The sequence below is a fragment of the Notolepis coatsorum genome (assembly GCF_963971535.1).
Source record: "Notolepis coatsorum genome assembly, chromosome: 10".
Taxonomy (NCBI): domain Eukaryota; kingdom Metazoa; phylum Chordata; class Actinopteri; order Aulopiformes; family Paralepididae; genus Notolepis; species Notolepis coatsorum.
Window position 1 is genome coordinate 111,683,518 of NC_140174.1, and position 14,002 is coordinate 111,697,519.

Here is a 14,002-nt window from a genome sequence, read left to right on the forward strand (position 1 = left end):
GGGGAGCGTACTCCTCCCCGTCTGTCGATATACGACACTGACGTCGTATTGTCCGTCCTGATCAACACCGTTTGAGGACCAGAAGGACCGCTTTCAATACCAACACATTGAACGTAGCGCAGACCGGGAAGCATGGTTTGCCAGCTGCCCCCTACTGCGTTGGCCCGACGCGTCTCCAGCGAGGGAGGCGTCGGTGAAAAACGTGATGTGAGACAGCGCCGAAACCGTCCTAGGACGGAACCTCCCGAGCGTGTCGACAACACGCTCTGAGAGGGATGCCCATAGCACTCCAACCGTTGACTGGGAAGAGGAGTACTCTACTTCCAGTCTACAGCAAACCCCAGGCTGGTAGAGACCTGCCTGGTACGAGACCCGACGATCCACCTTGACCGCGAAGGACCAGAACGTCGTCAGGGCAGAATACACTTGTAACCCCTGACGACGCAGAGGCCCCAGTGCGGCCTCCACGCACTTGGTGAAGATGCGGGGAGCCAGAGAAAACCGAACGGCAGCCTCTGGTACTCATAAGCTAACCCTGCAAAGGAAGCGTAGGTAAGCCCTAGGATGGAAGATCGGAGATGCGACTACGCATCCTACAGGTCTATGGAGGAGAACCAGACCCCCACCCGACAGTGTTCAACAGGTAGGAGACGATCCAAAAAATGCTGAACCTTCCCATGGGACAGGTCCAGCATGGGTCTGACACCCCCCCCTCCCGATTTCTCAGGCACCAGAGAACACCGGGAGGAGAACGCCATGACGATGGCTTGCTTCGTCCACAGAGATTGGATCTCGTTGACCAGAGCTGTCACTGCTGGTGACCCTGACAATAGGGTCTGTACCAAACCCGAAAACGGGTGGGGTTGTGTAAACACAAGTCCCCGCCTCAGCGTTCTCTCCATCCACCTCGACATATGGTACTGCCGTAGTCATATGTGATGACACTCCCAACGCACCCGCCGCTGAAGTGGCTAATCCTTCATAAATTTCCATTTAGCCACTGGAGTTAGTTGCAGATTTGGCCGACGCGCATTCATCATAAAGCACTCAGAGAGGATGTAAGTAGATTGACATTTATTAAACATAAACTCCGGTTGACTTTGCTAAACTAAATAAAATAATATCGAACAGGATCTTGACAAAGTAAATGATATAATTGGTCTGGCTTGATGCGGTCGAAAAACTATTGCACACCAAACGCCGCTGTCTAACTCAGCTGTCAGACAGTTCATTCACTGATTTGAAGACTCCCAAAGGGGGGGGGGGGTGCATCTATGAGTGAATCTATGCCACGCCCCCATAGTCATCAACAGATAAGTGTCCAGGTAATATCTATTTCAAGATTAATTTAAATCACAGGTAAATACAATTTCATATCAATTATTAATATAATCCATAAATCTAAATATATATTTTTGTTACATGTTTCCCATCAAACTCAAATTAGGTCAATATGGCTCCAACACGCCGCCATGTGGCGCAGGTCCCGCTGTGCGTAGCAAACCCTGGACCCTTGCAAGCAGAGCGTTCTGTGGAGTCGGGTCGGAACCTGACACTACCCACGAGGCAATCGCACCCAAGGGGGGGACCCCGACAGAAAGGGCCGGTTTGATACGGGGGAAGTTGACATCAATCTAGGTGACAAAAGCCACCCCACTGAACACCCCTCCAGAACATGCTGAGGAGTTGTTCTGCAGCCGGACATGCAAGGCGTGAGGACCCCATGGGTTCCTACACACTGTAGCCCTGCAGTGATATTACTACCACCCAAATCACGCGCGCCTGCGAGACCACTGCCAATCTTTCAGGAGTGGGAGGCACCAACATGATACCTGGCCTGGCGAAGGCGAGGCCGGGGAAGCCCGCACTGTGTGCCTCAAAAGGTTTCGAGCCCCCCTGCTGACAACACTTATAGTTGACAGACGTAACACCAGGCTCAACCAACACAGCTTATGGTGTGGGAGCCGCTTGACAGCACAACATTCTCACGGACAGACCCAGGCTCAGCTATTAACTGGGTGTCAGCCCCTGTCCCCATGAGAAGCGAAAAGTGGGGCCGCCCGCGCTTCAATGAAGGCACGCGGCCCGCAGCCAAAGGAAACAATCAGAGCCCCCTTTTTCCGCTGGTGTTGGGAGTGATCGGAGAGCGGGCTGCTCGCGGCAGGACGGCGACGGCTTGTTTTTCAAGCCGAGCCCATCCAACATGGCCGATCCCTCGGTCGATTCAACGCCCAGGATACCTCTGGCGGGGGAAAACATGGCCGCCTGTCGAGGGCCTCGTCATCGCCGCTGACGAGGCCGTGCTCTCTCTTCTTCTGGCTGCGCGGTGTGAGGCGGTGTGGGGCCTAGGACAATACCGCCCGCGCTCCAGCAGAAGACTAAAATCCTCTGCGGAGAGAGGAACCCTGAGCGGTTATAGCTTGCGGCTAGGTCAAAGCTAATAACGTCAACCTCGCGCGATGTGTCGACGTCGGCTGGCCCTCAAGGCCCCGCCACCAGACACCATTTTTTTGATATAAAAAACAGCAATTCGAACACAGTTACTATCGCTGCCAATTCCATACCGTGGCGGTACAGGCTTTAGCAGCCCACCAGCCACTTGCCAGGCCGACCCACCTCATGGCGTCGGCCGGGCGGGGCACTGTTTCAATATGTCAAAAGCAAAGGACTGATGTTAACACGGAGCACCAGTGGTGGTTGCAAACAGAAACCTCCACTGTGGTGTGCACCATGCAGGGGTTAATGAATAAAAGAACTAACACCACGAAAATACTGTAGAATGAGCAAGCCCATGTACACAATGTTAAGGGGAGGCGGACCAGAGAAAACCAGTCCCGCATTCATTCATAATATTCACAACAGCACACCAGCCCAGACCTTAGCCCGTTTACCCATGAAGGTAAACAAACCCCCCCCCCCGCACTACTCCCCCAATAGACACCGATTGACCGTCAGCATGAATGGTTGAGAGGAGAGAAAACTGTAGCATAGACAGACATTCCCGTAGCAGAGAGACAGAACAAAACAGTAGCCCCTATAGCATAGCGTTCAACGCTACTATGGACAGAAAACAGTCAGCTGAGCCACAAAACGGGCCGCCGCTAAGTCCCATCCTGCAGTAGTATAGCTCTACTGCCACCCGCCGAGCCTCAAGCATCGGCTTCCGGGTGGGAACACAGTTGAAAACCCCGCCGGGGCACAGGATTAACGCTACCTGGCTAGGCTACCTAGCCACGGCACAGCCTGTTGTCAACCCATTTACCCGTAAAAAGGGTAAAATAGGACTCAGCAAAACCCCCACATTAGCTACCGACTGACCTTCATTGATGAACCGGGCAAGAGGAGGGAAAAGCAGCAACATCCCACGGCGGAGACATTAGAACAGCGTAGCAGTAGTGTTAGCATTTAGCATTAGCATTAGCATTTAGCATTAGTTGTTTAGCAGCACGCTTCCAGGATCGTTTGGAACCCGTCCACTGCAGTGAACCGTTCACCAAACCATCCCGCCCCTGGCGCCGACACACAACATGGTTGTGTAACAAAACAAACCAGCATTACTAACACTAACATCAATGCCTGATAACACAGGGCCTACCTGTGTACAAGCCGGCTCGATAGCCAACCTTGCACGCTGCTCCTTGATCTGCTGTCAGACAAGGAAACATCAGAATAGGCCCGACGTGTCGCTGAAACATGCCCCGAAGATTCCAGGAGTAAGCAAACCTCCGGTAAACTTTCAACATTACGCAATTTCTCTAATCTTTTCACAGCACTAGTTACATAAGGCGTCTTGCGACCGTTATGATGGAAACGAAAATAGAGGAAGAGTGTTTGGTGACCATGCCGAGTATCTTATAGAGTACGCCTCTATAGGGGCGGGGCCCGGCAGGTGATGGGCGTATTTTTGTTTTCGTTGGTGTACAGTAGGTACATGAGATGAGGTATATGTCAATAGTCTTAAGAGCGGGACGCGATGGCCAAGTACGATAATATAACTCTCCTGACTGGTCCTGCTGTCTTGTTGCACAGAACTTGTTAGTCACTTTGGATAAAAGTGTCTAAAAAAAGCTAAATGACTAAATGCAAATGGGTGAAGTATGAACAGGATACCAGAACATGTATGTTCTGTTTACTGCAGAGTGGAGGGACTGGGCCGACCCATGTTACTGACCAGACACTCTATATCAGTGATGGCTGTTTACTGCAGAGTGGAGGGACTGCCAGACCCATGTTACTGAGTGACCAGACACTCTGTATCAGTGATGGCGATGTAGAGCTATCGTTAACATGTAGACCAGTTATTTTCACACAAGGAAATACCACTTACAGCACTTTTAGAGAGGGGTGCGTGTTCACCAATACTGAGGGAACCGTCCTGGGGCACAGAAAGGACGTATGTGAATAATTAAAAACGGAATGTTATTCCCATTAAGTACCTGTGTGGGTCTGAATCTGAATTGAAATATGACCTCCTGTTTTAGGGGAGAGGCGACTCAATAACGACAAGAATAACTTTGAGAAAGGCACAGAGGACAAGTTCACCATCGAAGCTCCGAACCTGGGAAAAGTGAGGAAGATCACCATCGGCCATAACAACAAGGGATCCTCTGCTGGGTGGTTCGTGGACAAGGTGAGAGAGAGAGAGAGAGAGAGAGAGAGAGAGAGAGAGAGACACAGAGAGAGAAAGAGAGAAAGAGAGCGAGATTAAGAGAGAGAGAATGAGAGAGAGAGAATGAGAAAGAGAGAGTGAGAGTGAGAGAGCGAGCTATTCAACATGCTAACATTAGCTAGCAAGCTAAATGTGGCTGTCCTTACATCATCATTTTATTCACTGGCAGCTTTTAGCCACTCAGTGTGATTTACATGTCCCCCCCCCCCCCACTATTGAGACGCTAGGTGCAGAGGGTAACAGAGGATGATGCTAGCAGGTGTTTAGGTCACAGAGGGTAATGCTAACAGGTGTTTATGTCACAGAGGGTGATGCTAACAGGTGTTTATGTCACAGCGGGTGATGCTAGCAGGTGTTTATGTCACAGCGGGTGATGCTAGCAGGTGTTTATGTCACAGAGGGTGATGTTAGCAGGTGTTTAGGTCACAGAGGGTGATGCTAGAAGGTGTTTAGGTCACAGAGGGTGATGCTAGCAGGTGTTTATGTCACAGAGGGTGATGTTAGCAGGTGTTTATGTCACAGAGGGTGATGGTAGAAGGTGTTTAGGTCACAGACGGTGATGGTAGAAGGTGTTTAGGTCACAGAGGGTGATGGTAGAAGGTGTTTATGTCACAGAAGGTGATGGTAGCAGGTGTTTATGTCACAGAGGGTGATGCTAACAGGTGTTTATGTCACAGCGGGTGATGCTAACAGGTGTTTATGTCACAGCGGGTGATGCTAGCAGGTGTTTATGTCACAGACGGTGATGGTAGCAGGTGTTTATGTCACAGAAGGTGATGGTAGCAGGTGTTTATGTCACAGAGGGTGATGCTAGCAGGTGTTTATGTCACAGAGGGTGATGTTAGCAGGTGTTTAGGTCACAGAGGGTGATGGTAGAAGGTGTTTAGGTCACAGACGGTGATGCTAGCAGGTGTTTAGGTCACAGAGGGTGATGGTAGAAGGTGTTTAGGTCACAGAGGGTGATGGTAGAAGGTGTTTAGGTCACAGAGGGTGATGCTAGCAGGTGTTTAGGTCACAGAGGGTGATGCTAGAAGGTGTGTAGGTCACAGGGGATGATGCTAGCAGGTGTTTAGGTCACAGAGGGTGATGTTAGCAGGTGTTTAGGTCACAGAGGGTGATGCTAGAAGGTGTTTATGTCACAGAGGGTGATGCTAGAAGGTGTTTAGGTCACAGAGGGTGATGCTAGAAGGTGTTTAGGTCACAGAGGGTGATGTTAGCAGGTGTTTAGGTCACAGAGGGTGATGTTAGCAGGTGTTTATGTCACAGAAGGTGATGGTAGCAGGTGTTTATGTCACAGAGGGTGATGTTAGCAGGTGTTTATGTCACAGAAGGTGATGGTAGCAGGTGTTTATGTCACAGAGGGTGATGTTAGCAGGTGTTTATGTCACAGAAGGTGATGGTAGCAGGTGTTTATGTCACAGAGGGTGATGCTAGCAGGTGTTTATGTCACAGAGGGTGATGCTAGCAGGTGTTAAGGTCACAGAGGGTGATGAGAGAGAATGAGTGAGAGAGAGTGGAGAGAGAGAGAGAGAGAGAGAGAGAAGGAATGATTTCAGACAATCACTGGTAAACGGTAAATGATTCTGACTTTGCCAGTGGGTTCAATGGTATGTAATGCAGGTTCAGGAGCTTTGCTATGGAGCGAAGCCCAGGTCCCAACAGGTACAACTTTAGTTTGATGAGCTTTGCAGTTCTCTTTCCCAGTGTACTTGCATTATACTTATACGTTAAAGCACATAAAGAAGTACTAAATATACATTGCAAGTATACTCTCAAGTACATATGGGTAGAAATATTTCATTTCAAACCTTTATTTAAACTCGAAAGGCAACTGAGGTTTCCCTTATTTACAGTCACATCGATAAGTTAAGCAGAACATGCAGAGAAAAAGGCATATAAAATCACACAGCACATTAAATCATAACAATAAGACAAGTAAGGATAACAATCAATTAAAACATGTACAACTTGATTGACAAAGGTTGAAGATGCAACAGAGGGGAGAATCTCATGCTTTAAGGACTGTTGGAGTTCATTCCATGAGCTAGAGGGTCATCATAGCAAAATGCAGATTTACCCTGTTCAGAGCAAACTTGAGGGACCTTAAAGGCCAACTTGCAGGTTGTATTTTTGTTCAATAAACAATGTGACTAGGCCAACGCTGACTTTCATGAAGAGGGGGAAAAGATTATCTAAATTGACCCAGTTTTAGCGTTTTTATCAAACATTTTGTCGACCAAACCACAACCTCACGCACATGCATATTTTAATCCATGGTTCATAGCGTGCGTGTGTCATCTTAATGATGACGTCACACAAGGTGCAGGGCAGCAGGGGGCTCTGAGAGTCACAGGGCAGATAGTGGCAGGAAGCAGATAGCCTTGCTACTACTAGCCGAGGAGCTAGTCTCTGTTTCACCTAACACTATTGCTCCGTGATCATAGCCATTAATCTCTAAAGCTAACCACTATTTGTAAAAGCCACAACCACGTTACCATATTTGTAATAATGTAAATCATTGTGTCGTTGTACATAGTGTATATAACGTTAGTAGCTAAGTTAGCTAACATAGCTTAGCTTGGTAGCCAGCATTCTCGAAACTCCTAACAATGCCCGATTTAAAATGGTTCTCTCCTCTTTGTATACCTTTGTCCTCACAAGTATTCTGCCAGGGAACTTATGGACACGACAATAGTAGTAGTTATAAGGTGTTTGAGCTTGTAACGTTAACGTTAGTTAGCTAATAGATATCGTGGTAGCCCGTTTCGTGACTGTGATGCTCCGAGTGGGCTACTATTGTGCTATCAACATGCCGCGACGTGTAGCTTGCTAGCGACATGATGCGTGTGCAGTGCTTTGCCCCACAGGTCTGAGAAGAGGACCTGCACATTTTACTCATTCCCCAAACTCCTCTACATGCCCCGATCTAAAATGGTTCACAACAGTAGACATAATGCTAACGTTAGCAGGGTAACGTTAGCCAGAGCCATATAGCCAGTAGTACTATGACCCGGACGGGCATAAGGCATAAGTTGCCTCGAGTGACGTCACGGCCCTGCTAGCGTCTGATAAGCTTTTTCATTTGATCCGTGCATGTTATTCGTGTGTGGACCTTTTTTTTTTTTTTTATATATTTGTCTTTTTCCCCCTCCATTTTTCCTCCGATTTTCTCCCATCCCAATGTTAGTCGTATGCCAATTCCCAGTCCCTTCCTGGTCGCTGCGCACTTACCCCCCACAGTCAGATCATCTGGGAGAGTGGAGGCTACCACGTGCTTCCTCCGACACACGTCCAGCCAATCACCGCTTCTTTTCACCTGGCAGCGCGGATTCTCATTGAGAGGGCGTAGCGTGTGGGAGGACCACACTATCCCCCTCAAGTCCAATCCGCGCTTAGCAGGCGCCCCGACCGAACTGTAGGAGTTGCTGTTTACAACGACCCGGACCCACCCCGCCAGCTTCTCCCACCCTCTGATACAGCCAATTGTATCAGTGCAGACGGCCAGCCAAGCTGGTGACAACCCCGGAGCTGTGAGCTGGATTCGAACAGGCGAATCGAGCTCACAGCTCCGGGGCTGGTGACGAACGCAATCTCCGCTCTGCCACCTAACCGCGTGTGTGGACCTTTTTAACCCTTTCTGAGTGGCATTTCCGGCATCAAATGGAAAAAAATTATAATGAAATTAGATACCAATGATGTAAACTACCCATAATTGAAGAGTAGGGTTTAACCAGCAAGTTGGCCTTTAAGGACCAGCCAGTCACTAGAACGGGGTTTGCAGCGTTTTGCAGCATATAATTATCACAAAGAGATATCTTCTATCTCTCTCTCTGAGGTACTTAAGACATGGGATACTCGTCTTTCCCCTCCGGTGTCTCACCTGAGACAGGTGGCTCCTCTCTCCTCACATGCAGCTTGTGGAGCCCAGTGATTAGGTCATTCAAATGAACACATGCACTCTGGGCGCACAACACGCAGACACACACACACCATACCACACACACACCCTACCACACACACACTGTCAAGTTGTATGGGTTTGTTGAATATTGACCTTGTGCTCTATCCCCAACTTGGAAGGATGTTTGCTTGCTCACCCGAAAGCAAAACTGGATTTCACTCAAGAACCAGACGAGTCAAGAATGACCTCTCCATTTATTGATATTTTTCTTTTTGCATTCCTTCCTACTTCAGCCATTTTTAGCCAGTAGATGGTCTTTATATGGTTCTACTATTTGCATTTGGCAATTAGCAATTGAGCAATTCAGGTAAAAAACCTTGGAACAAAAACACAGAAAAATACAAGAAATAAAATACACATTGGAAATTGAAGTTAATTAACTTACTCCACCATTATGCATCATACCACTCCAAAATCTATGCAATGTACAAAGATAATTACTCTCTTGTGACTACTTTAAATGTGGGCTAGTGAGGGCTAGTGAATGTAACATACTTTAAAGTAAACACTTAACCATACATAAATACATTCCCAACTAAACACTTTTAAGTTAAACCATACATAAACACATCCCCACATCCCCACATATACACACAATCAAATATCCTTATTTACCGGCTGCCTATGCGGGTTGTGAGCAAAGCAGTACATGTTGAATGTCTTCTTCTTCTTCTTCTTCTATTTGGTGTTTTACGGCGGACGGGCACCAAAATTTGGGCCATTTACCGCCACCTACCGACCCGGAAATCGGGCCAGTCTTCCATTCTCCCCTCTTCTTTTCTTCTTCAATGGTTCAATGTCAGATCGCAACCACAAAAGGCGCACACCGCCACCCACTGCACAATCCACTCAACCCCCTAACACACAAAACAAAACCAAAACCCATCCCTAACATCACCACCCTATCCAAACCTAATCTATGAGTCACTCATTGCCTCCTGTGGGCTGACTCTGACCTTCCTGAACACTCACCACCCCCTTCCCTAACTCTCTTACTTGATCACTCACAACAACCTTCTTCCCTAACTTCCCTAACTCCCTTGATACTTGCCCCATTGTCAACCCCTTCATACCCATGTCTAGTACTGCTGCTTCAACTACTAACTTTAACCTCTCTGTCCTACTGCTAACCATCACTATTGTATTCACTACCCTTGTCACAAATGCCACTATCTCCAACTTCTCCCCCCACACCCTCTCTTTCTCCTCTTGTACTTCCTCTACTGACAAATGCCCTTTTCTAAACCCCTGATCCACACCTTGCTTCCCCTGATCCTCCTGCACTACCCTTACTGCCAAATGCCCTTCTCCTTCCTCACCTTGCTTTCCCTGACCTACCTTCCTAACTGCCTCCGCATACGAAATCCTATCATCCCTTCTCACTCTCTGAACCTCAACCTCCCTCTTCATCACCTCACAACCCCTAAACGCTACACTATGCTCCCCACCACAACTACAACACTTCAGCTTCACTCCCTCTCCACACTTCCCATATTCATGCTCCCCGCCACACCTAGCACACCTCTGTCCCCTCTTACATGAAACAGCTACATGACCAAACTCCTGACACCTATAACACCTAAGAGGACTCTGAACAAATTCCCTAACCCTAAACAACCTATACCCTACAAACACTACACTAGGAACAACCTTACCCTCAAACTTAATCACTACCGTCTCCGTCTCTATCCTATCTGCTCCCCTCTTCATCCTTTCTGCACTTTTAACTATGCCATTACGCCCGTCCCTCCCTAATTCTTCCACCAGCTGCTCCATGCTAACCTCGACCGGCACCCCAGCTATCACCCCCTTATATCCCCCCTCCCTCTTCTCCCCTACTCTCACTACCTCCTTTATACCCACTCCACCAATGCTCCTCATCTTCCTAGCCATCTCCACCTGTCCTACACTTACACACCCTACGGCCAGATTCCCATCTCTCAAAACTCTAGCATACTTTACCTCTCCTAACTGCTTACCTACGAGTTTGGGCAGCTCGAACAACCCTAATTTGCTCACTCCCCCCTCCCCCTCAAACCTAACCACTACATGAATCACTTCCGCAACAACCTCGTCTCTACCCTCACCATCTGATCCACTCGAGCTATCCCCCCTACCCTTCTTCCTCTTCACCCCCTTCCCCCCACTATCCCTGCCCCTCTTCTCCACCTTACTCCACCCTTCTCCCCCGCTCTCACCCCCCGAACCACACTCCATACTGTCATCTCCCATCGCCAAACTCACTCCCTCAGGGAGCAGCAAGGCGGACATTCTCTTCATATCCGTCAAACGAGACCCTGCAGTCTTCACCCTTGATCCAGGAAACAAACCCCATATACACCTTGCCATCCCCGGGGAACACAGCACGACAGCGGGAGCCCACCCTCCATGCTAGAGCCTCCTCCATGTCTCCATATCCCATCAAACAGTTCTCTCGACAAGTAAACTTAAGTCTCTCCCGCTTTCGACACCACCACTCCGGCACACCAGGACCAGACTCCAAACATTCAATCTGCAAAACGCTTCCCTCCTGGCGGAGCGACTCTACTTCCCATTCCGTCATCCTCACGCCACCGACACTGAACAAGCCTTCCACCATCTCCTCCGAAAACCTCAACCTCCTCTGCTCCGACCACATCCAGCCGCCATTCAACCCAACCGCTCCTCCTTCCGCCATCCTGGCACCTTCCGCTAGCCAGCAGCCGCTTCGCCACATGGTTCACCGCCGGGTTCCTCCTCCACATGTTGAATGTCTGCTAGACTGATCTGCTAAAAGCAGTACTACCAGCTGCTGCTGATTGAGTCCTGATTGGCGTGGCAGTCAGTGAGAGTTAATTGGTTACCAATCAGCCCGTGTGAGAGCTGCTGTTGTGTTTGCGTGTGTGTGTGTGAGAGGGAGGGAGGGGGGGGGGGGTGCCATGACTGGGTCATATGAGGGTTCAGGAGGTTGGGAGATCGAGTTTGACTTGACACACACCATACCACACACACCATACCACACACACACACACACACACACACACACACACACACACACACACACACACACACACACACACACCATGCCACACACACCATACCACACACACACCATACCAGACAGACACATACCATACACACACACACACACACACACACACACACACACACACACACACACCATACCACACACACACACACACATGCACACACCATACCACACACACATACACACACCATACCACACACACCATACCACACACACACACACACACACGCACACACACACACACAGCATACCACACACACACACACCATACCACACACACACACACACACACCATACCACACACACCATACCACACACACACACACCATACCACACACCATACCACACACACACACAGACACCATACCACACACACACACACACCATACCACACACACACACACACACACACACATACCACACACACACACACACGCACGCACACACACACACTCACACACACACCATACCACACACACACACACACCATACCACACACTACACACCATACCACACACACACCATACCACACACACACATCCACACACCATACCACACACACACACACACACACACACACACACACCATACCACACACACACACATACACACACACACACCATACCACACACACACACACACACACACACACACATGCATGGCATGCCGTCATCCTACCCCATCTGTAAAAAGACACCATGACCCATTAAGGGATTGTCTTTCCAGGCAGATTGACATATAGGTCTGCGCACCAAAGATCATCAGGGTACCTATGTTTGCAGCTTAAGTATTTTATGTTCCCTGTTTTTATTTCAGATCAGTCTTATGTTTACAGGTTGAGCATTTAATATTATTTTATTTGCAGGTTAAATATTTTATTGTCTATTACTAGACCACCATCATCATCTTATCAAACAGGAAATGCTTGTGTGAAACCTAGTTTTCACACAAGCATTTCCTGAGCTTTTTTTGGGGCGGGGGGGGGGGGAGGGGGGGGTTGGGTGGGGGGGTTGGGTAGGTTGGGTAGGAGGGGTGGGTGGGGGACACTGTACAACTGTACAAGCAAAACTGTACATTGGAATATTGACAGTAATTTACTGTACATTGGAGGGGGTTGGGTTAGGACATTTACAGGGGCCAGTTTCAAAGTGCAGTCTCCCGTAGGTGTTCTTTGAGAGTGGTTTTGAAAGTGAGTAGTGATTCACATTCCTTTACAGCTTTGGGTAGGGCGTTCCACATTGATGTGGCATAATTGCGAAACGTGTTTAGTCCCTTGTTTGAGCCGAATCTGGGTTTAACATGATTTGTGGAGCTCCCTCTGGTGTTGTGATCGTGGTATTCACTGACCTTTGGGAAGTATTTTGACATGTACATGGGTACCTTAGTCGTATAGGGCTGAGTCATCTGCGAACAAGAACAAGTTGCAGTCACAAGCTGACGACATGTAATTTGCATAAATTAGGAACAGTAGCGGTCCTAGTATGCTTCCACAGCTCACTGTGAGGGGGGGGGGGGATGGGGTACCATTTACCTCCACCATCTGTTCCGTCCCCTCCAGGTAGGATTGCATCCAGCTCACTGATAGACTATCAAAACCAATTGCTTTTAGCTTGTCAATCAGAATTGAGTGATTGACAGTGTCGAAGGCCTTTTGTAGGTCCAGCATGACCATGCCGCAGTATTTGCTCGTGTCCACCTCTTGTTTGATGTGGTCGTTCAAATAGAGAAGTCATGTGTCAGTGGAGTGGGATGTTCTGAAGCCAGATTGGAATTCGTAGATTCGATTTTTTTCCGCTGTACTTTTCAACCTGTTCGTAGAAAAAAATGTCCATGACTTTCGAGATGGAGGTAAGAATAGAAACAGGGCGGTAGTTGCCTGGGTCTAATTTACTGCCCTTTTTGTGCAGAGGGGTCACTCTCGCAATTTTGAAGTCCTTGGGGACGTGTCCCTGTTTTATGGAGAGGTTTATTATGTGTGTGATGACTGGGGTGATGGCGGCTGCTGAGTCTCTGAGGAATTTGGAGGGGATGTTGTCATGGCCAGTGGCCTTGTTAGGTTGGAGGGCGCTCAGTTTTTTGAGTACCTCATCTGTTGTTACCATTTCCAGTTTGAAGTCGTCTTTGTGGACCTCTAGGTTTTTGTAGTAAGTTACTATGTGTTCTACCCCATAATGCCCTGAGTGGGAGGGTAGTTTGTTTACCAGTGTTGTGGCTATGTTTGTGAAGAAAATTGCTACATCTAGCTTGTCTGTGATGAGCATGTTGTCCGTCTTTATGTTTATGTTTGAGAATCTGGTTTTAAGTTTTCTACTGCAGCCTTGTTGATTATTGAGTAATTTCCAAA

The 14,002-nt window shown here is 48.4% G+C and overlaps 1 protein-coding gene across 1 annotated transcript in view; it reads left to right on the top strand.

Moving 5' to 3' along the window:
• Positions 1–14,002, top strand: part of loxhd1b (lipoxygenase homology PLAT domains 1b) — a gene marked incomplete at both ends in the record, with an annotated part of 219,653 nt that overhangs the window by 31,985 nt on the left and 173,666 nt on the right. The window contains one exon of the mRNA XM_084322732.1: positions 4,482–4,630. Within this exon, the coding sequence (XP_084178858.1) occupies positions 4,482–4,630 (149 nt within the window). The remainder of the gene's footprint in view (positions 1–4,481; positions 4,631–14,002) is intronic.